Source organism: Bufo gargarizans, unplaced genomic scaffold (genome assembly GCF_014858855.1).
Source record: "Bufo gargarizans isolate SCDJY-AF-19 unplaced genomic scaffold, ASM1485885v1 original_scaffold_1203_pilon, whole genome shotgun sequence".
Taxonomy (NCBI): domain Eukaryota; kingdom Metazoa; phylum Chordata; class Amphibia; order Anura; family Bufonidae; genus Bufo; species Bufo gargarizans.
In genome coordinates, this window is record NW_025334273.1 from 27,742 (window position 1) to 52,492 (window position 24,751).

Below are 24,751 nucleotides of genomic sequence, written 5' to 3' on the forward strand. Positions count from 1 at the left end.
GGGTGTAATGTACCACTGTTATACCTAGTAGACAGGTAAAAAAAAAAATTGTCTGTTACATTTTCTGGTGAAATTTATCTATTTTTGGGTGTGATGTACCACTGCTATACCTAGTAGACAGGTTTAAAAAAAGAAATTGTCTATTATATTTTCGGGTGAAATTCACCAATTTTTGGGTGTGATGTACCACTGCTATACTTAGTAGACAGGTTAAAAAAATAAATAAATTGTCTTACATTTTTGGGTGAAATTCACCAATTTGTGGGTATGATGTACCACTGCTATACCTAGTAGACAGGTAAAAAAAAAAAACACTTGTAATTTTTGGTAGCACTTGCACTTTATATCCAAGTAAATATACAGGAAACAATGTTTCCTAACAATTTTTCCTCTAAAATCGATTTTATCTTCGGTTTTGTGCGTATTATTGTCAGTCTGTAAAATTGGCGTACTACTCGGACAACATCGCTCCCAGCAGCGACCTGGGAGTCCAAGATGCATCCAGACATACTCCCCATGCTGTTCCCGAACCATTTCAGTGGTGTTTCTATCAATTTCTGACCTTTTCCTGTGAACCAGACACCCTCCCCTCTTCAGAGCAGGGGGTGCCTGGTTTAATGCTCGGGTTCTCCCATTGACTTCCATTGTGCTCTGGTGCTCTGTAGATCACCTGAGCATCCCAAAGTGTTCTACTCGAGCACCCGAGCACTTTGGTGCTCGATCAACACTAATAAAAGATAAATAACATTACATCATTTAAAACAATTGCAGATAACCCTAGGTCTGGGATAATGCATTTGCTCCCATTAAATCATATTTTTTGGATTACTCGTTCAGAACAAGATGTTGCTTTTTAAGGTACTACCACGTGTGTATCAAATGCATGACAAATCCAACAAAGCAGTATATTCTCAAACACTTTGTTTACCCATAGCCATATATGTCAGCATCATTTCGACATAATTTACTTCTGCTGTCTTTCCGTTAAATAGTTTGAAAGGGGAAGGAAAAGAAAGACATAAATATAAGAGAAAAATATGAGTGCTACAAGAACTCAGTGTGTCATACACCAATTTCCAATTGACCCATTTTTTTAGAATTGGACCCAAACTAATTTCAAGAAATTTGCTCATCTTTACTTCTGGGTCCTAATGAAAAATCTATATTTGTCAAAAGTACCCAAATATCACATGCTATTTAAAGTATTAGTGTTCTCTATTTTAGCAAAGGGTTTATTGGTGCCTTTTAGATGTTTTTTGAGGTGTTACTGAAAGCTCTTTTCCCCCTACAGTTACATGTACATTTCTCTTAATAAGAGGGTACTAAATCAGTTGCCGAGAGAAAAATATTTGTCCAAAGAGTAGATTTGCTTCTGATTAAATACCATGTGGTTGTCTAGTGTATAATGTTGAAAGTGTTGCACTTACCTGTCCATACACACCGCTCATATCCTGAAATACAGCATTAAACATGCCCAGGAGCTTCTGGAAGCTATAATTGTTGTATTCAAAGCGGTTTCCAAACACAATGGAGCAAATTACATTTGAGACACACTGGCCTAGAAATCTGGTCGGGTCAACAAATTGTTCTGTATAAACAACATAAAAAAATAATAACAATAGTGGGTTGTTTGTTTTATCCACATAATAATAAAGCAGACAAGAAAAGAAGGAATGGATGAAGGTAGGAAGGAGGAGATTGAGAGAGGGAGGAATGGTAGTTCTAATGCATCCTCAGGTTAACCTCCACTTTAATTTAAAGCAAATTTCTTTCTATGAAACTAATACCAGTGTGGGTAGTGGGCTAACAGTCTTACAAGTAAAGCAGCCGCTGAGGAGCCAGTGTAGAAGATACAGTAGGAGTGGTAATAGCCCTGATGAGATGTTGTGGCACGGTGTACTCCCTAAGGCTGTTCCTTGGGGATCGGTGCAGTGGAAAGGGAATTTGAAGAATGAGGCCAGAAGTGAACGATTAACTGTCTCTTTTTACTAAGTGCAAAATATAACTTATGGTATATCCAACAGCAGAAAATGTGCAGTTTATGGCACCAATTGCAATTTAGGAGATATGGAGGCAGGTTTGATGGCTGCAAATTAGCATTTGCGGGTATAAGTGTCCACTGTAAAGTTCAGACTTGAGCTTTACCTGGCCTAGTGGCAGTTTTGGGTGGTGGGTATCTGAGCTGTGATTCTTCACTTTGCAGCAGTGCCTGTAATTCAGGGTTTTTCTGCTTTATCTCTGTGTTTTCTTGAGGTAGTATTAGTTGGTCTCCCTGGGGCCTTGTTCCAAGGAGCAGGAGCTCCGCAGTGTGCTTCCTCTCCCTTCTAAGGCTACTCAGGAACTCCCCCCGCCTGGAAGGAAATAGGACTAGCCCACTCCGACCAAGAGGGGAGGAACAGGGTGGTTAGCCCTATTCCTGACAACCTTTGCCATCCATGTCTTCCCTGCTGGGATGCTCAGCCAATACATAAAATGCATAAAATTATAATTCACAACTATAAACAAAATATTTGTAGTTACCCCCAGGTCTGGGGTACTGCACAAGTATACCTTTGTGTCCTTGGACAGAGGTCCATACACGAGAGCCATACACCGAAAAAAACAAACTTGGATGCAAAGCAAGTGAGCATGCAACTGCACGATAAGCGGTCCTGAGTCAGAATTCAAACTCAAAGACTCCTGTCTCTTAGGAAATAACTCTTCTCACTAAACTACTGGTTATTCTCTTTCACTGAATCTATTGTCTAGGACACTTCTTGCCCCTTGAGTTTCTAGGCCTTGTTTTCTTGGACTTCTAATTAAAGTTTGACCATAACACTTTCTCCTTGTTAGATTGTTGTACAATTATCTTAGTCTAGGTCTGCTTTCATCCTGTGCTAAAATCATTGCTGATGCCTGTGTACTGAACTTGGCTAAGCATTATCTATGTTTCTTTCTAATCCCACTTTTATACCTAACTCTGGCTGCTGACCATGCCTCTCCCTATTGCTGCACCTATTGTTGGTTTGTAGCTTCTTTTCTGGATGTGGATTTTTTTATATATTTTTTTATTTTGTGTTTTTACCTTGAGGGTTCAGGACAGGAGAGACAGGAGACAGGACGCCCGCACATCATGTGTTTTCTCTTCATACAGCTGATCGGCGGGTGTGCCGGGTGTTGGACCCCAGCTGATCTGATATTGATGACCTATCCTAATGATAGGTCATCATCATCAATATTAAGAGCCTGAAAACCTCTTTAATCATGGCTTTGTATATTCTTTAGGTGGTTTATTTACTGTAATCAATAAATAACATGTATTGTTCAATTTTTCTAATTGTAAATTCCAGTCTCATCATCCACCATATTTCAATATTTATTCTGCCAGTGTATGAGTGTGCCAGTCTACTGAGATTAGCATACCTTTGAACTAGCACATTATGAAATGCTGTATTTTTATCTTCTATGACACTGTACAGCATCAAAAGGCTAAAACACAGCCCCAAATACTTCAAATAAGTCTAATAGTCATGGCAATAATTAGTAACAATTTTGATTTTTGCTATGGTTTGTCAGTGTATATGTACAGTGGCGCTTAAAAGTTTTTGAAATCTTCAGAATTTTCAGAAATTTCTACATAAATGTGACCTTAGATATTCACACAAGTCCTAAAAGTAGGTAAAGATAACCATGTCAAACAAATACGTCAAAAATATAAGCCTGGTCATTTACTTATTGAGGAAAATTATCACATGTCTGTCACTGGCAAAAGTATGTGAACCTTTACTTTCAGTATCTGGTGTGACCCCCTTGTGCAGAAAGAACTGCAACTAAACGTTTCTGTACAAAACAGTTTAAACTTCAGGTCCTTTCTATTGGATTAAATTCAAGATTTCTGAGGGATTCACAAACTTTCAAGCACCGCTGTAGATATATCTCAAAATGCATTACTTGATGCATAGTGCTACTAGTAACACAATATAAGCAATGACTGATACTGATTAAAAGATTGGAATCACATAATATTCAGTAAAAAATTTAAAAAATTCAAGAGGTTGTCCAGTTTTGGAGCTAACACCCCTTATGCTATGGACTTGTGCCAGGTAAAATAAAAAAGAAGACTTGCCTGCCCACATTTTGGCTGCTGCTCCGTTCCCAGCAGCTTACAGTCCCCACTGGACCAGTAAGCAAGCATCTGAGTCCAGAGACAGATACAGCTAATCAAAAGCCTATAGTTACAATACAATTACTGCTGTGACCACTGAAGCCTGTGATTAGCTGCAGTGGTCACGAGACCCAGCTGCTTCCTGGTCCAGTTGGGACCGGAAGCGACCAGGAACAGAGCAGCGGCCGGGCCACGGATAGGTGAGTCTTCCTTTTTATGTTCAGGGGCACAGGTCCATAACATATGGGTTGTCAGCTCCAAGGTCGGATAACCTCTTTCATGTATTTACCTTTTTATATAGCATTGCTAGTCTATAATGATTGCACTATACTATGATTTTGTCATGTTGGATAGTGGGTATATAAAGACAGTACCTTTTTGTGATTTGATCTCTGCTATGAGAAAATGGGCTTCTTCTTGGATCCTTTCTTCAATGGATTTCTTTCCCATGCCAAAATTTCTTAGGGTTGTAAGGGAAAATCTGCGCAAATCCTTCCATCTACTCCCATTGCTAAAAACGACCCCTGAAAAATATACAAACAGAAAACAAAAAAAAACAACCAATGTGTATATATTTTACTGAGTGTAAAACAAGTAATAGTATAAAATATAGACAACTTTACCATATCCTTTCACAAATTGATCAATGGTGGGAAGTCTTCCCCGACCCCCGAATTCTTCTGCACGGTCAATTAATGCTTCTTTGACAGTGTCGTAACCACACAAGACAACTATAGGATAATGTCCAAAATACACAGTGTATATTGAGCCATATTTCTCTTTTAACTGTAGGAAAGTATAAAATGTGAAAATATTAAAACATAATATCCATTATACATTGCTATATAAGGATATCTCTCACCATTAGAATACCATTGTCAGACCAAGAGTCCTGCCTTCATCCACCAGACAATTCTATCACAGTATCAACAAAGAAAGCCCCATTTGGAGCCAACCACTTTCTACTAGGGCAACCCATTAGATCTTCTTTGTATTAAAAAAGGTAGCCTGCTCTCAAGCTATTCCCCTTAACTTTTTTTATATTTACATCTCTGGAGCTGTGGGAGGGCTCTTTTTTGTGGGGAGATCTGTACTTTTCATTGATACCACTTTGGGCTGACTTTTTGATCACTTTTTATTAATTTTTTGTGAGAGTAGGCCATTTAGAATTTGTTTCCATTAACGCTGTATGGGATAAATATTTTTATATTTTAATAGTATGAACATTTTCAGATGCGGCAATGCCAATTTAAAAAAAAAAATATATATTTCTTTTAATTTTAGGGAAAGGGTGTAATTTGAACTTTTTTATTTTGTAAAAAAAATGTTCTCCTTGTTTTGGGACCCTAGGTGACTATAACAAGCAAACATTGGATTACCACTTGTATTCTGAAATATTTATAGAGTGCAGCATTCAGTATATTCCAATGCAGTGCTGCTACCTGCTATCCTGTATTAGAATTATTCAATAAAATACATCCCCTTCTCCAGCACTTCTGTAAAACATATCTTTTTTATTAAGTTATGATAAAAAATACCTTTCACGATAGCAATCAGTAGCCTAAATATTTCAGGCTCAGGAAGTTTATTCCTTAGTCATGGCGTTAGCAAAAACTAAAGATAGCCCGTTTCCAGTCCGGGATTGTCTCCTTGCCCTCAGGTATCTAGTTTGGGGACTACGAGACCAAGGTGAGATAACCATAAATGTTTCTTTTGAAGTTGTTCTGTATTGGAATATACCAGTGATAGGTATTGGAGCCTTAATCAGGCTCCAGGCTGCTATGTAACAGCTTCCCCAGTCTCAGCTGGGGGGAGTCTGTTACTGGAGCAGGAGAATCGCAGACAATAGTCTCAAGCTTTTGCTGTTTGAAACAGCAGAAACCTAGTGGCTATGGCGCCCATTGCTCTAACAAGCGGGTGCCATCTCAAAAAATGTTGTGCCTGCTCCATTTTTAATTTGTGTCAAATTTCCAATTTGGTTTGTTAAACGTATCTAAATCTGTGATGTTGTTTTATAACGTGGTGAAAGGAAGATGAAACAATGTGCCCCCCCCCCAAAAAAAAAAGTCACTATTTGCTGCACATAGCACCACAGGTCTTTAAACTATTACAGAATATTACCATATTCTATATCCTCTTGGAGCTGGAATAATTTTTATACAAAACATCTGTAGAATTGATGTACAGTATGTGGGCTGCTGGACCATTGCAGTAAATTAGTAGATTCCATGTGGTATTTTCACCAAAGCATTGTTTTTAGTTGGCATGCAGACCATTAGAGCACGTTTTACACTGGTGCCTGTATACAAAATGGCTTGCTCTACACCACACCATTGTGAACAGTTTGTATATGCTATATACCTGTGCCTACACTGCTGCTGTGAACAGTGAGTACATACTGTATAACTGTGTCTACACTGTTGATGTGAACAGTAGTGATGGACGAACATCGGCCGGGACGGTTCACGAAAGCGATTGCGATCAAATGTTTGTGAACCGCAAGTTCGCAGCGGGCCCCATTCACTTTAATAGCTGGTGAACCTGAAAAATCTTCAGCTCATATTTGCAGCCACAAATTACTTAGTAGAAGTGCACAAATAGTCCCACAACATGGACAGTGACATACTAGAGGGGGATCAATGACAAAAATTCCAACCAAAAATATGTATCTTAATCAGGGGACATTTTTATGCATTTTAAAGGGAAATTTTCTGAAATGTGCCCTATCAGAGCCTAGAAATTTTTTATTTTAGGCCACGGGAGTACGGGCCTTAAAAATTAGGTATTCACCTGACATAAAAGAAATTCTGATTATGTGGCTTGAGGTACATTATGCGGTCAATAGATAAAATTTTTATTGTAGGCCACTGGACTACAGGCCCCAAACATTAGGCATTCACCGGACAGAAAAGTTCAAGTGATTATGTGGCCGGAGGTATATTACATGGTCAATGGATATCAATTTTACTGCAGGCCAGTACAAATACAGGTCAAATACATATGTTTAAAAGAACTAAAAATATAAAATTGGATTAAAAACATGGCTAACGAAATCCCCCCCTTGCAAAAACCACAAATGATATTAGTTGAAATTCGATAACACGTGGTCGTCACTGGTGTTGAATTCCTTCGAGGCCCCAACAATTATTCATTCACCATACAGAAAAGAACAAGTAAGTATGTGGCTGGAGGTAGATTACACAGTCATTGGATATCAATTTTACAGCGGGCCAGTGGACTACAGGCCCCAAAAATTATGCATTTACCGTACAGAAAAGAACAAGTAAGTATGTGGTTGGAGGTAGATTACAAGTGATTATGTGGCTGGAGGACTATTAGACGGTCAATGGACATCAATTTTACTGAAGGCAAGTACAAATATAGGTCAAATGCATATGTTTAAATGAACTATAAAAATATAAAATTGGATCAAAAACATGGCTAACGAAATCCGCCCCTCTTGAAAAAAAACCTAATGATAATAGTTGAAACACGTGGTTTTCACAGGTGTTGAATTCCTCTGAGGCCCAAAACATTAGGCATTCAACGGACAGAAAATGTCTTTTATGCCGCTGTATTTACCTAAGACAGGGAACATTATTTGTTCTGGGTGGTGGTGGATATTTGTGGGCTGTCATGAGGAAATTCAATTAAACGTGGTCGTCACATGTGTTGAATTCCTCCGAGATCCATGCCTCATTTATTTTTAGAAATGTGAGGTAGTCGTGAGCTAGGCAAGTGCGCTTAATGGTCACGATCCCCCCTGATGTGCTGAACGTCCTTTCAGAAAGGACACTGGACTAGGGGCAAGCCAAGAGTTCCATGGCAAATCGTGCCAGCTTTGGCCACAGGTCAAGCCTGCACACCCAGTTGTCAAGGGGTTCCTCGCTTCTCAGAGCGTCCACATCGGCCGTTAACCCAATGTAGTCAGACACCTGTCGGTCTAGGCGTTCCCTGAGGCGTTCCCAGAGGGTGGCTGTCAATGGGTTGGCTGCAAGAATGATCTCATATCCGAAGTGACTAGCACATCTTCAAACTGCCCTCTTCTTGCATGCGCTGTTGGATTGGTACCCACAACTGTTTCTCGAATGCATCTTTTCTCGAAGCAAGGCCTGGAAGGGCTGCATTCTGACAGTTCTCTGTGTCCCCCTGGGAATTCATCCAGCATTGCGACTTCCTCATTTTCCTGCTCCTACTCCTCGACAGCTTGATCAATGACACGATGCAATGCACGCTCCAGAATGAATGCGTAAGGTACGATGTTACTGATGGCGCCCTGGCTGCGACTGACCAGTTTGATGATCTCATCAAATAGCCACAGAAATCTGCATGCGTCGCGCATAAGCAGCCACTGGCGCGGTGAAAAAAAAACAAGCTCCTCAGAACCTGTCCTGCTGCAGAGTTCATACAGGTAGTCGTTAACTGCACTTTTTTTTGCTGAAACAGCCTATTAAGCATATACAAGGTGGAGTTTTAGCGCGTCGGGTAGTCACAATTCAGACATCTGACGGGCAGGTGGTGTCGCCGCTGAATGTCAGCAAGGCAAGCCATGGCCGTGTAAGATCTTATAAAATGGCCTGAGATTTTCCTGGCCTGCCGCAAGATGTCCTGGACTTTGGCAATGAATCGCTGCACAACTAAGTTCAGGATGTGTGCCATGCATGGCATGTGTGTCATTTTGCCCTGTTTCAGCACGCTCAGAAGATTAGCACTGTTGTCGCACACCACTTTAAAAACTGTGAAATTGAGCGGGGTTAGCCACTGATCGCACCGTGACGGCAAAGCTGAAAGGAGTGCAGGACCGGTGTGGCTCTTGGCTTCCAGACACAATAGCCGCAGCACAGCATGGCAACGTCTCACCTGGCACATCGAATAGGTTCTGGGGAGCTTGGGGGGTGCAGCGGAAGAGGCGGTAGCAGTGGAAAAGGAGGAGTCAGCAGAGGAGGAGATGGAGGATGGAGTCGGAGGAGGGGAAGAAGAGGAAGGCCTGCATGCAATCCATGGCAGTAACATTAAATCCACACGGGTGCCACGGGTTGCATGCTTGACAGCCGTCAGAAGGTTCACCCAGTGGGCACTAAAAGTTATGTACCTTCCCTGCCAGTGTTTGCTAGACTACGTGTCTGTGGTCAGGTGTATCTTGGCACTGACATTGTGTGCCAGAGATACATTCACTTGCCACTGAACGTGGCCATATAGCTCCAAAATGCCCTTCTGGGAGAAATATTTCATTCAGGGGACCTTCCATTGCGTGGTGTGAATGGCCTCAAATTTTCTAAAAGGCCTCTGAGTCCACCAGTTTACAGTTGCAAGGAAAAGTATGTGAACCCTTTGGAATTATATGGATTCTGCACAAATTGGTCATAAAATGTGATCTGATCTTAATCTAAGTCACAACAATAGACAATCACGGTCTGCTTAAACTAATAACACACAAATAATTAAATGTTACCATGTTTTTATTGAACACACAATGTAAACATTCACAGTGCAGGTGGAAAAAGTTTGTGAACCCTTGGATTTAATAACTGGTTGAACCTCCTTTGGCAGCAATAACTTCAACCAAACATTTCCTGTAGTTGCAGATCAGACGTGCACAACGGTCAGGAGTAATTCTTGACCATTCCTCTTTACTGAACTGTTTCAGTTCAGCAATATTCTTGGGATGTCTGGTGTGAATCGATTTCTTGAGGTCATGCCACAGCATCTTAATCGGGTTGAGGTCAGGACTCTGACTGGGCCACTCCAGAAGGCGTATTTTCTTCTGTTTAAAGGGACTCTGTCACCACTTTCTAAACCCCCCTTTTAAAACTATTGTTCTCTCCATGGCGCCCTTGTGATTACAAAGGTGTTGTTATAACATAAATTCGCCGTCTCGTTTTGATAAAAATACCTTTTATCTAACCTGTCAATCTTGTGGATAAGGTGCCCAGGGCGTTTCTGAAGGTCTGAAGCTGCCGCCCGCCGCCGTTGGTGCCCAGCTCCTCCCCTGATCCTTTTAGCGCCGCCTGAATGTAAAGAAATCCGCCTCCGGCTCTCGCTCAGTGCCCCCTCCTCCTTTTCAAAGATCCCGCGCGTGCGCACAGGCCTGTGCCTGATGCGCCCGTGCAGACATTTAGAATCAGCCTCATTGAGCGAAGTGCGCGGCATCATTCACATCAGGCAATGCTTCTTGTGAAAAGCAAACCCAGAACTGGTGTGTGTTTTTTATAGGGCAGGGCAACTGTAACCTCCAATCTCATCTCATTGATTGGACTTCAGTTGGCTGACACCTCACTCCAATTAGCTCTTGGATATGTCATTCGTCTTGGGGTTCACATATTTTTTCCACCTGCACTGTGAATGTTTATATGGTGTGTTCAATAAAAACATCATAACATTTAATTCTTTGTGTGTTATTAGTTTAAGCAGACTGTGATTGTCTATTGTTGTGACTTAGATGAAAATCAGATCACATTTTATGACCAAATTGTGCAGAAATCCATATCATTCCAAAGGGTTCACATACTTTTTCTTGCAACTGTATATGGCGGTAGTTGGCAGGCTAGCAGTTCCGACAAGCTGTCAGTCAGCCGTAGGGCAAGAGAGTTATCCGGCATCATGATCTTTTTAAGCTTGAACATTTGGGCCTGCCCTTTGCCAGATTAACGTGACGATGGCACGGTGGATGGTGGAATGGAGGACACATGTGAGGAAAGAGGAGAAGGAGAAAAGGCAGGACATGGAGCGCCGGGAGTGTGGCTTTGTGAGTTCTAACAGCACTGCTCCCACTGGGCTTGGAGATGGCAGGCCAGGTGCCTTCTTAAGGTGGTCAGGTGGTCATCCCTAGGTGAGTGTTGGGATTACCGTGACTTGTGCTTTGACAGCACAGGCTGCAGATGGCAACACTATTGTCAGCAGCGGACACGTTAAAAAATAAAACCACACTGTGGAGCCATGTGCTGGCGACCTGGGAGCGCAAGATGTGACCGTGCATGGTGGATGGCTTGTTCCAGATACATCAGCAGTCTACTTTTTGCCTCCTGTGCACTGTGTGTTCTGGCTGCTTCTCCTCCTTCTCCTGCCTATCTACTGCTCTATCTCTCCCTCTAAACTCCCCTCCTCTTCCTCTCTTGTGGGCACTAGAGTTGAGCGGACACCTGGATGTTGAGGTTCGACAGGTTCGGCCGAACTTTGGAAAAAAGTTTGAGTTTGGGACCCAAAGTCCTTGAAGTCAATGGGGACCCGAACTTTTGAGCACTAAAATGGCTGTAAAAATGTCATGCCAATGGGGACCAGCTCATGCCATTTGCAGCCTAAAATGGCTGCAAATGGCATCAAAATGTGGTTAAGAGCATGGCAAGTGCTCTGCAAACAAATGTGGATAGGGAAATTACTTTAAATAACATAAAATACGTAAAAATACAAAATAATAACCTTGATCTAGGAGGACGAGGTCCATATGGAGTAGGAGGTTGAGGAGGCGGTGGATGTGGCGGTGTAGGTGGAAGCGGCGGTGGAGGAGGAGGAGGTAGCTTACACTGCTTTTTGGTTTTAAATTTATTTATATTTTTTTTAATTAGGGTACACCCCAAAACATTGGGAAATACAACCTGTGATAACCCCCTGCAGTCATACCAAACACACGTTCAGATAATACACTGGCTGCAGGGCAGGCCAGCACCTCCAACAGGTAAAAGGCAAGCTCAGGCCATGTGCCCAATTTGGCGACCCAGAAGTTGCAGGGGAGGACCCCTGTCAGTCAGTTCATGTAGGCATGTGCAAACTTACTGCCCCACCATGTCGCACGTCCCCGTGATGTTCACGATCCAATTTAATATCTGCTCTATCAACTTTTGATGTGCTTTTCTGCGCCTACCATGGTGATCACGATTAGCGGAGAATCAAGGTTCCACGCCGGAGAGGGAGAATGAGAAAAAGAGACCAAATTTAAGGGAAATAAATTTATAATTTTTTGGGGGGATCGAGAGGAAATGTGGTAAAAGCTGTTGAATTGCAAATGAGGGACAAATTATAGAAGCCCAAAAGTGGGCCAGAAGTGTAAAGCAGAATTATGGGAAAAATTATTGAGATTAAAATTTTTTACAAATTACAGAAGCCCAAATGCGGGCCAAAAGAGTAAAGCGGAAATGTGGGACAAAGTATTGAAGCGCAAATGTGGTACAAATTACAGAAGCCCAAATGTGGGCAAAAAGAATAAAGTGGAAATGTGGGACAAAGTATTGAAGCGCAAATTTTGGCCAAAAGAGTAAAGCAGAAATGTGGGACAAATTATTGATGCGCAAATGTGGTACAACTTGTTAAAGTTTAAGCATTGAATCAAAGGAGGTGGCGCGCATCAATTAAAGAAGAATTTCTGAAATTGTATTCCCTGTCACCTATTCAGAGCAGGGATTTATTCACGTCTAAAATTATATAATGTCAACCCAAGAATGTAACAGAAAAATTATTGAAATTTATTAAGCTGTCAACTAGGTAGATGAGGGGTATATTACACCAAAAAATGTAACAGACAATTTTTTTTTTTTTTTTACTGTCACCCGAAAATGTAATTGACAATTTTCTTTTTTTCGATCTAATAGGTATAGCAGTGGTACATCACATCCAAAAATTGGTGAATTTCACCCGAAAATGTAACTGACAAAGTAGTGAAATGACATAAAATAAAATATGTACAAATAAAAAATAATAATTTGAATTATGAGGTGGAGTTCCATATGGAGTAGGAGTTTGAGGAGGCGGTGGACGTAGTGGTGTAGGTGGAAGCAGCGGTGGAGGAGGACGAGGTAGCCAACACTGGTTTTTGTTTTACATTTTTAATTTTTTTTAAATTAGGGTACACTCCAAAAGAGTGTGAAATATCCAAAATACAAGAATTACAAATTGCGCTGCAGTATAACAATGGCTGGTTAAGGCCGGTATACATGTCTATTCTGCACAAGGTACGGAAAAGTCCTGTGGGATCCATGCCTGGTTCATTTTAATGAACATGAGCTGGTCCCCATTGGCTGTGGACAGGCAGCTGCGCTTGTCTGTGATGATGCCCCCTGTCGTGCCAAACACACGTTCAGATAATACACTGGCTGCAGGGCAGGCCAGCACCTCCAAGGCGTAAAGGGCAAGCTCAGGCCATGTGCCCAATTTGGAGACCCAAAAGTTGAAGGGGGCATGCCCATCATTCAGCACGTGTAGGCGTGTGCACACATACTGCTCCACCATGTTGGTGAAATGCTGCCTCCCGATAAGACGTTCCATATCAGCTGGTGGTGCTGGTTGTTGTGGCGTGCTGACAACGTTTTTCCACATTTCGGCCATGCTAACCCTGCCTTATGAGGTGCTTGCGGTGCCCCAGCTGCGTTGGCGACCTCTTCCTCGTCCTCTGCCTTTGCCTTGTGCTTCCATTGTGCCCCTGCTGTCAGGTGGGAATGCCACCAGCAGCGCGTCTACCAGCGTGCGCTTGTACTCGCGCATTTTACCATCAGGCTCCAGTGAGGAATTAAGGATGGTACGTTGTCCTTGTAACGGGGATCCAGTACCGTGGCCACCCAGTAATCGGTCGTTGCGGAGACACTGCAGCATGTAATCGCTCATGTGTGCCAGGCTGCCCAGAGGCAACGAAAAGCTGTCCTCTGTGGGGGGTGTATCGTCTGTGTCCTCTGTATCCCCCCAGCCACGCACCAGTGATGGCCATGAGTTGGTCTGGGTGCCACCCTGCTGTGAACATGGTTCCTCCTCCTCCATCCCCTCTTCCTCATCCTCCACCTCGTCATCCTCCAGAACTGTGCCCTGGTTGGATAATTGTGTACCTGGCGTTTGTGGATGCAGGAACCCACCCTTGGAGCCACTTGGGAATGACTGGCCGGAAACCCTACAAAATGATCCCTCTTCCTCCTCCTCCTCCTCCTCCTCCTGTGCCACATCCTCTTCCATCATCACCAGCAGCGTTTTTTCAAGGAGGCATAAAAGTGGGATAGTTACGCTGAGAACGCCATTATCGGCAATGGCCATGTTGGTGGAGTACTCAAAATAGCGCAACAAGGAACACAGATCTTGCATGGAGGCCCAGTCATTGGTGGTGAAGTAGTTCTGTTCCGCCGAGAGACTCACCCGTGCGTGCTGCAGCTGAACTCCACTATCACCTGCTGCTGCTCGCACAGTCTGGCCAGCATGTGCAAGGTGGAGTTCCACCTTGTGGGCCCGTCGCATATGAGGCGGTGAGCAGGAAGGCCGAAGTTACGCTGCAGCTCTGACAGGCGAGCAGCAGCAGGGTGAGAACGCCAAAAGTGTGCACAGACGGCCCGCACTTTATGCAGCAGCTCTGACATATCGGGGTAATTTTTAAGGAATCTCTGCACCACCAAATTTAGCACATGCGCCAGTCAAGGGATGTTTGTCAAACCGGCTAGTCCCAGAGCTGCTATGAGATTTCGCCCATTATCGCAAACTACCAGGCCGGGCTTGAGGCTCACTGGCACCAACCATTTATTGGTCTGTTGTTCAAGGCCCGTCCACAGCTCCTGCGCGGTGTGGGTTTTTTCCCCCAAACAGATACGTTTTAAAACTGCCTGCTGTTGTTTACCCATGGCTGTGCTGAAGTTGGTGGTAAAGGTGTTACGCTAACCGGATAAGGAGCTGATAGAGGATGAGGAAGCAGAGTAGGAGGAGGAAACAACAGGAGGCAAACTGAAGCGCCTGCAATCCTCGGTGGTGGTAGGACATGCGCCAAACTGCTATCCGCCTCAGGCCCAGCCGCCACTGCATTTACCTAGTGTGCTGTTATGGAGATATAACATCCATGACCGTGCTTACTTGTCCATATATCCATTGTGAGTTGCACCTTGCCACAGATGGCGTTGCGCAGTGCACACCTGATTTTGTCCCCTACTTGGTTGTGCAGGGAAGGGATGGTTCGCCTGGAAAAGTAGTGGCGGCTGGGCACGACGTACTGTGGGACAGCCACCACCATAAGGCCTTTAAAAATATCCGTCTCCACCAGACGGAATGACAGCATTTCAAAGGCCAGTCATTTTGAAATGCTGGCATTCAGGGCAAGTGATCGCGGGTGGGTAGGGGATACTTCCTCTTCCTCTTTAGCGTTTGGGAGATGGAGAGCTGAACGCTTACGTGGGACATTGTGGAGATGCTTGGTGACCCAGGTGGTGGTGTTGCTGGAAGATTCTCTATTTGCGGGGTGGCAGGTGGTACTGTCACTCCAGAGGTGGATGAAGAGGCCGAGACTGCAGTAGAAGAGGAAGCAGGAGGAGCCAGAGACTAATGAATCTTTTGATGCATGTGTCTTTACAGAGGAAGAGGTTCTAAGTCAGCTGTCTAAAATTAATACAAATAAGTCACAGGGGCCTGATGGGATACACCCAAAGCAAATAAAAGAGTTCAGCGATGAACTAGCAAAACCATTAACAGATTTATTTACCAATCACTGGCAACAGGAGATGTCCCAGAAGATTGGAAATTAGCAATTGTTGTGCCCATTCACAAGAAAGGTAGTAGGGAGGAATTGGGCAACTATAGGCCAGTAAGCCTGACATCAATAGTGGGGAAATTAATGGAAACCATACTTAAGGAGAGGATTGTGGAACATCTAAAATCCCATGGATTGAAAGATCAAAAACAGCATGGGTTTACTTCAGGGAGATCATGTCAAACTAATCTTATTGATTTTTTTGATTGGGTGACTAAAATAATAGATGGAGGAGGAGCAGTAGACATTGCTTATCTAGACTTTAGTAAGGCTTTTGATACTGTCCCACATAGAAGGCTTATCAATAAATTGCAGTCTTTGGGCTTGGACTCCCATATTGTTGAATGGATTAGGCAGTGACTGAGGGACAGGCAACAGACTTGTCAGTCTGCACACTTTCGAAAGCCCCAGCAGTTGGCACCTGTGTTTCGTCATCATCCGAGACGTGTTGCGATGGTCCTCCCATGTACTCCTCTTTAAAGATAAGTGGTTGGGCATCGGTGCACTCAATCTCTTCCACTTCTGGGGAAGGGCTAGGTGGATGGCCCTGGGAAACTCTGCTAACAGACTAATCAAAAAGCAGAAGAGACTGCTGCATGACTTGGGGCTCAGACTGCTTGGCTGATTTGCAAGGGGGTGAGGTGAAAAACTGATGGACATCGGCTGCAGGTGCCAACTGTGGTCTTTCAGCATGAGACTGGGTGGGACACAATGTGAAGGAACTGGAGCCACTGTCAGCAACCCAATTTACTATCGCCTGTACTTGTTCAGGCCTCACCATTCGGAGAGGCCCCTTTGCGCACCTAGGCTGCAAAAAGTGTCACACATGTGGTATTGCCGTACTCAGAAGAAGTAGGGCAATGTGTTTTGGGGTGTATTTTTACATATACCCATGCTGGGTGGGATAAATATCTTTGTAAAGACAACTTTTCCCATTTTTTTATACAATCATATGCCTGAAGAGGAAGCACACTTGTGTAGAAATTGTCCACATAAAGATAGTACCCCTTGCCAAATAAGGGTGACACCAAGTCCCAGACTGTCTTTCCACTGCTCCCCAGGTAGTCAGGGCAACCGACCGGCTCCAGGGTCTGATCTTTACCCTCATCGACATGAAATTTGTGCGTTTAGCCTGTAGCCCTTTCACAGAGCTTACAGAGCTTATACAATTTGACCCCATACCGCGTTTGCTTGGGATGTATTGTTTAAAGCCAAGGTGCCCAGTAAAATGTATCAGGGACTCGTCTATGCAGATGTTTTGCTCAGGGGTATACAAATCTGCAAGTTTGGTGTTAAAGTGGTCTATGAGGGGCCGAATTTTGTGGAGCCGGTCAAAAGCTGGGTGGCCTCTGGGATGAGAGGTGCTGTTGTCACTAAAGTGCAGGAAACGCAGGATGGTCTCAAATCGTGTCCTGGACATGGCAGCAGAGAACATGGGCATGTGATGAATTTGTGGACCAATATGACCGCAATTCATGCTTTTTTGTCAGGCCCATGTTGAGGAGAAGGCCCAGAAAAGTTTTAAATTCGGAAACTTGGACGGGTTTCCACCGGAAAGACTGGGCATAAAAGCTTCCTAAGTTGGCGGCTATAAATTGAGTGGCATACCGGTTTGTTTCTGCCACGACTAAGTCAAAGAGCTCCGCAGTAAAGAACAGCTGAAAAAAACCCAGTGCCAATCCGATCTGAGCTGTCTCAACCCGAACTCCAGACTGGGCAGTGAAAGGGGGAACTACTTGTGTGGCTGAAGATGGGGGCTGCCAATCAGGGTTTGCCAGCACCTCAGGGACTCTAGGGGCTCTATGGGCCTGTCTGTGTGGTGGCTGCGACGGGGGAACTACTGCACGTGCCACCATACCAGCTTCAACTGCCCTTCTGGTGCTCGCCACTTGACCATGTTCTACAGCAGTGCTGGTACTAGGTCCAGGATGGGCTGCGCTGCTGGTGTATGCCTCACCACGTAATCCGACAGCGCCAGCCCCACTCTGCTGCCGTTGAAGCGGATCCTGCGCAACCTGTGGTCTAGCAACACGGGGCCGGGTACGCCTGGTGATATCAGGGACCTTAACCTCCTCGTACGAACTTTATTATATTAATAAATGGCTTGTGATTCGATTTTTTAAAAGTCACCAACCTGCCAGCGCAGATCATTGGCTGGCAGGCTAGTGACGAACTTCTGCTGCGACTTTTCCCGGCCCGCACTGCGCATGTGCGGTCCGGCTTGGCGCGTAATCTCGCGTCTCACTAGATGACGCGCCGATGCGTCAACGAGGAATAACTCGACCGCCCGCAGGACGCATCCCTGCGTTAGGTGGTCGGGAGGCGGTTAATAGAAGCATATAAGCCCTGTATATACAGGGTGTTTCTCACACGGCCTGACCCACACTAGACCGCAATTAAAGATTTGTGCTCCAAATGGCGGTATTTCAAATATCTGAATAGAACCCCTGTATTTAAAGGGTGTATCTCACAATGACATCTGCAGCAAAGGCTGCCAACTAAACTTTTTTTTAAACGCCCTAACGGGTGTTTGTTTAGTAACTGAATTTGACAGCAGTATATAACCCTGGAATTTCACAACTGCTGATGCTGCAAGGCCAGAAAAATAGTGGAATCTGGCAAAAAAAAATCTGTTTTTAAAAACCCAGAAAATGATGGCTTTATTTCTAGCTTAAATTGCACACTGACTAATCCAGATGTTATATATTGCCAAAAAAGTGTTTTTTTGGTAACAGAATATGAAAGCTGTATATATTAAACTTGAATTTAACACTTGCAGATCTGGAAAATAGTGTTTTTTGGCAAAAATGTGTGTTTTTAAAAACCCTGAAAATTATGGCAGTATTTCTAGCTTAAATTGGACACTTACTAATCCAGATGTTGTATATTGCCAAAAAAGTGGGTTTTTTTTGGTAACAGAATGTGAAAGCTGTATATATTAAACTTGAATTTAACACTTGCAGATTAGGAAAATAGTGTTTTTTTGGCAAAAAAGTGTGTTTTTAAAAACCCTGAAAATAATGGCTGTATTTCTAGCTTAAATTGCACACTCACTAATCCAGATGTTGTATATTGCCAAAAAAGTGGGGGGGTTTTGGTAACAGAATATGAAAGCTGTATATATATGAAACTTGAATTTAACACTTGCAGATCTGGAAAATAGTGTTTTTTGGCAAAAAATTGTGTTTTTAAAAACCCAGAAAATGATTGCTGTTTTTTATAGTTTAAATTGCACACTGACTAAGCCTGCAAATGCACCAGATGTTGTAAATTGCCCAAAAATTTTAGATTTTTTTACAAACAGATTATTTGTGCTGTTTTTAAAGCTTGGATTTCAATGTTCCAAAAGCTCAGATGCAGTGCTGATGCAGTGAGCTTGCAAAAAAAGGCCGCCGCCGCCCACCTAACTGAGTTATAAAGGTTTTGTTTTTTTCAGTCACTGGGCTCAGGGCAGGATAAAAAAAATTGTGCCCTACACCCACACAACACAATGTATGTAGATCGCTGAGTTAGATTCACGTTTTGAGCAAAGATTCTCTCCTATCCTCTTCCTACACTAAGCACAGCAGAGTGACGTGCAGCGCTACGTGACTCCAGCTTATATAGAGGCTTGGTCACATGCTACACTGGCCAATCACAGCCATGCCATTAGTAGGCATGGCTTTGATGGCTTCTAAGGGTACAGAGTAAAACGCTTGTTGATTGGCTGCTCTGCAGCCTTTCAAAAAGCGACAAGAAAGCGCCGAACCCAAACCCGAACTTTTACTGAAATGTTCAGGTTCGGGTCCGAGGTCCAAAAATCCTAAAGTTCGGTATAAACAGTTCGGGTTCGCTCAACCCTAGTGGGCACCCATGTGATGTCCATCGACATGTCATCATCGTCACCTTCACCACCACTGACATTAGAGATCTCGGAGTAGGCAGCAACAGCAGGTACCACCCTCCTTTGGCTGATCTGGGTACTGTTGTCAGACTGCTGGGTGGCGACCATTGATACCTCCACTTCCTGATCCAATGCCAAGAATGGCTGCACATCGGTAAGTTCTTGGAATGGATGAAAAAATAATTCCTCTGACTCGAGTGGAGGGGATATGGTATTGGTGGTGGTGTCTTTGGAGGTGCACACAGCAGAGAGTAAAGAGGGTGCAGATAGAGAGGATGAGGAGGGTGCAGAAACAGAAGGCTGAGTGAGCCACTCAACCAACTCTGGTGCTTTCTTTGACGTTATCGCATGCACCTTCTGCAACTTGCTACTTAGGCTCCGGCCTGGTGCTCCTGCCCGACCCCTACCATGCCTGCGGAATAGCCTGCCTCTGCCTGTTATTTTGAAAATGACCCTGTGACAAAAGTCCCTATAGAAGAGCAGTATTTGTGGAAGAAGGTATATCACACCCCTGCCTAAATCACTTTTTTTTGGGGGGGGGGGTAACTGGTATATCACACCATTTGAAATTATTTGTTCCAAGAGCATTTACCCCTCTGTATAGCTGCAGTATTGCAGCAGAAGCGAACACAACTGCTGCACAATACAAATGCACTATAATATACTTTCTATGTTAGAAAGTATATTATAAATTTGTATAGCTGCAGTATTGCAGGAGAACTGCAAACAAATGCTACACTACCCAAATACACTATAAAGAAAGTATATTATTGGTATATCACACCCCTGCCTCAATCAGTTTTTTGGGGGCAACTGGTATATCACATCAGTTGAAATTATTTGTTCCAAGAGCGTTTGCCCCTCTGTATAGCTACAGTATCACAGCAGAACCGCAAAGTAATGCTGCACTACCCAAATGCACTATATAGAAAGTACATTAATGATATATCACACCCCTGCCTCAATCAGTTTTTTGGGGGGCAACTGGTATATCACACCAGTTGAAATTATTTGTTCCAAGGGCGTTTGCCCCTCTGTATAGCTGCAGTATTACAGCAGAAACGAACACAACTGCTGCACAATACAAATGCACTATAATATACTTTCTATGTTAGAAAGTATATTATACGTTTATCACACCCCTCAGTATGTCACACCTATCGATAGCACACCTATACCAGTCCTTAAAAGGACTTTTGTGGCCCTATCGGGTTTATTTATAAGGTAGGGGGTATGTCCATGTGCTGAAACGCCTCAATTGGCTGTCCTGTACCACCTGATGGATGTGTCATGGGTCAAAGTTCTTCACAATGTAAAAGAATATGGCGCAGGCGGACATCGCCATATGTTTGCATGTTTGGTGAACCGCGAATGAGCAAAGTTCACCGCGAAACGACTACCGGGCGAACCACAAGGCCTTCTCTAGTGAACAGTGAGTTTATATTGTCAAGTGACATTGACTTTGGCGGGTGAGCTATGGATTACCTCCAAAGCCACATATCGCTTATACAATACAATTTATGAACTATCATCTATGATTACAAAGCTACTTTATTCCTAAAATGGTTGTCAGTTATTTAAACTGGGTCCATTTAATTAATTTTAGGGCTAAATAAAACCTACAACACTTAACGGACAATACCATATGGAATCTATGCATTTGTGGCCAGGGTTCAGCAGCCTATGGTATCTCCTTCTTACCGTATTTTAACATTTGATTTTATTCTGTGTTGTTCCCTGCACATAACCTACTGTATTGTGAGTTTGCTTTGCATTTATTTTCATGTTATTTACATTTCTTTCTATCTTATATATGAGTATCTTTCTACTGCATGGTGATTCTGTTTACATTGTCTTCACATGCTTTGGGAGCCAGCTATCTTGTTCAATACCGATCTGTCCTTTTACTCTTGAGTGTACTGCTAGGAGACTATTGCTAGTGCACTTCTCCTTCCTTTTTTTTATTTTTGAAGCTAGGGTGAACGAATTGCACATTATTAGTGATGATCGAAGTTTTCAAGAAATTCAAAATTATTATGAAATATTTTGTCACAAATTGCATTTCATTGTATGTAACGGGAGTAATGATAAGGAATGGTGATTGTGCCGCCACCCCCCCCTACCCCCCCCCCCCCCGTCATTGAACCTCTAAGATACTTTGTTCAACACAGATTGATCTGAGAGTCACATTGAAGCCTTTTAGAGTTAAACAGGGGTTAAAAAAAAATACAAACTCGCCACATCCATTTGATAAGTATTGACGGCAACGCATGCTAAATTTGGCTAGCTTTCATCAATGAAGATGGCGGCGACGGCCTCTCCACAAACAAATGGTTGAGGTGAGTATGTTTTTGTTAGTTTTTTTACCGTTATTTCTGGAAAAATAGATTTGTTACCAGGAAGCACCATGAAATACTTTGTGGCTAATCAAATTTTTCCTGAAATTTTGATAAAATTCTGCTTTGTTGCCCTCGATTAGCTCAATACTGCAAATTATATTTAACTTATACTGTTTGTGCAATTAAAAGTTTAACTTGCCTTAAAAAAAAATACACAATGTTTTAAAGATATAAAGATTTGCCCTTTCCTTTAGTAAATCCTGTGCTAAAACTGATAAGAACTTACAGGTTATTTGTTTTATTGCTGCAAGAAGTGATTAAGTCCAACAGTAAAATAGCTCTGCTGCAGATGGTGTTGTCTACTATTGTACCCTGAGCCCTTAATCTGGCTCTGACTCTGTGCGAGTAAAGATTTATTAACATTGGCACATTACTTCATGTCAAGATGAGTCATTTTTAGTTGGACATTCTATTCTTTACCACCATGTTTCTTATATGAAAAGTAGAGGAACTAGTAAAAATAGTTATATTTGCCATCCCCTCCATTAATCAAAAAAAGTTGTCATCACAGTCTTCTGGTGTCTCATAAATAGCATTTTTGTTAAAACCCTTCTAATTGTATAGCTGTGGCAGGCACTTTTCTGTTGAAAGGCATAGACAAACTTTTGACTTGTGTCTATTAAATCTACTGGCGGGGTAACAACATCTAAAGAATACTTGCAGACCCTGCAAAGTAGAAGGATGATGACTATGTTTCATTTTGTGTTCTCCATTATCTGAGAAGGACAGCTAGGGGAATTTCATGGAAAAATACTATCCCATGGGCAACATATATCACATTGAAGCATGCCCATCTCCATAGAAATGACTTTTGAGATTATGAGCTAGAAAGATGCACTGGTGAATTGTTCAAGAGCAGCTTTTATTAAAGTTTTAAGAAGGTGGACAAGGACTGGGACAGAATGTAATAACAGTGCTAGTAATTTGTTATTAAATGCTGCGGCTGAGAATAGAGTTTCTAGACTTGTACAGGTAAACGGGCGTAGAATATACACAACAGATCAGGGATCAAGTCCTGTCCCAGGTTCTCAAAGTTCTATAAAATGCTGGACATAATGTATGGACGTGGGTAAAAGATGCCCCAACATAGTATTAAGTGGGAGCTCAGAATAAACTGGCCACTATATGTACTGCCAGAAGAAATAATGATTGTGGTTATAAGTTGGACTTCTATTGGGTGAGTCTTAAAAAAGAAAAGATTGTAGTTAACAAAACTGAACTACAGTATCCAATGCCGGTCTTCTGCATCAAAAGCTAACAAAATATCAGGCTGATGTTAAAAAGTACGTGGCTTGTAAAGAAAAAATATATATATATTTTACAACTCTTCATAAATCTTTGGTGTGAGCGTTCCTCAAATATTCAATCCAGTCCATAAAAGATATCAGAGAACTGGAGAAAAGTTCAATGAAAGTCAATTGAACCAGCAGTTATGATACATCTTAGTTATGAAAAATAGTTTTCAAAATAACAATTATTTGCCCCAGATAAGAGAGTCCTGTGGTGGTTTATATTTGTCTGACAAATTGATCTATGCCATTTAAGCGAGGTTCATCTTCCTATGGGTGAACTGGGGTTTGCCAATATACTAGGTTTTACTTGATGGTCTTTTTCAGCCCACTAACTATTTAAAGCTATGGAAAATTTGATTGATTCTACATACAAATTAATTTATAACTTTTGACTGCTGCTGCTACTCGATAGATAAAATCAATTGGACGTGCTGCAAAATGTCTAGGTGTAGTCACAGACTACATATTCCATCTATTTTTTAGATCTTATTCTTCAATACCAACCTCCATCAATGATTTGACCATCTCTCCTCTCTTAATGTGGAAGACATTTCCAACAATGGGTAATGGTGTTGGTCCTGGAGGCAAGTTACGTCTTCGGTATAGGGAATTCCATGTAGAGTAGATGAGTACTGAAATAATCAGGGTCAGAAGAAGGTATTCAACCAAGGTAAGAGTCATCTTTGATAGCAGCAAAGTATATTATGCTTGCTCCACTAGATCATCAGTGTTATGTTAGACAGTGATTGCTGGTTATATAGTTAACAGAGGTCATCCTCTGTGTTTGAAAAAAAAAATAGAGCATTTTCTCCAAACTGACTATTGGTTGGCAAGTGCTTACACTTCTTTCAGAACAGTCAATATGGATTCATTTAAAAAAACGCATCCAAACATTGCAGTTTACTTAGTTATGTCTATGCTGCTTTTATTATTGTATTGGTGGATAGTAGGTGAAAGACGAGAGCTACACTGAAACTGTTCAAAGAGAATGTTGAGGAGAAAGAGAGACAGAGAGAGACAAAGAGAGGGAGAGACACAGAGAAAGAGACAGGCAAACAGGAGAGAGAGTGCATTGTGGGATTAGTATTTCTTCTCATTATGGAGAGCGCCTAGTACGCATGAGAAGTATTGTAGGCCAGGCAACTCTGCTTTGGGTTTGTGGGGAAAAAAAAATGTAAATTAATATTTAAATGCAAATTAGCTTATCTTACTTCTGTTAGGGTGGGCTCACATCAGTGTTATTGATTCCATTTTTGTTTTCTGTTATAACATGATTATAATGAAATCCATAAGACGGAAGTCAAAATGGAAGCCTTTAAGAGGCATTCCATTTTGATCCATTGTAATAGAAGTCTATGGGCAGCATAACAGATCTGTCTGGTTCCTGTTATGCAAGACGTAAAACAAAGTCCTGTTGACAGGACAGTTTTTTTGCTTTATGCACAACGGGAATCAGATGGTTTCGTTATGATTCCCATAGACTTCTATTATGATAGAAAGCAAAACGGAATGCCTTTTAAAGGCTTCCGTTTTGCATTCCGTCATAATGCAAGT

At 42.4% G+C, this 24,751-nt stretch overlaps 1 protein-coding gene across 1 annotated transcript; it reads right to left on the minus strand.

Moving 5' to 3' along the window:
• Positions 1–1,427: 1,427 nt before the first annotated feature.
• LOC122923109 (cytochrome P450 2G1-like) lies at positions 1,428–23,942 on the minus strand (the record flags this gene model as incomplete). Its single annotated transcript, XM_044273834.1, has 4 exons — positions 23,702–23,942; positions 4,768–4,930; positions 4,519–4,668; positions 1,428–1,588 (listed from the first exon to the last, which is right to left on the minus strand). Coding segments are annotated over exons 1-4 (651 nt in total), but the record flags the coding sequence as incomplete, so codon positions are not given.
• Positions 23,943–24,751: the final 809 nt, after the last annotated feature.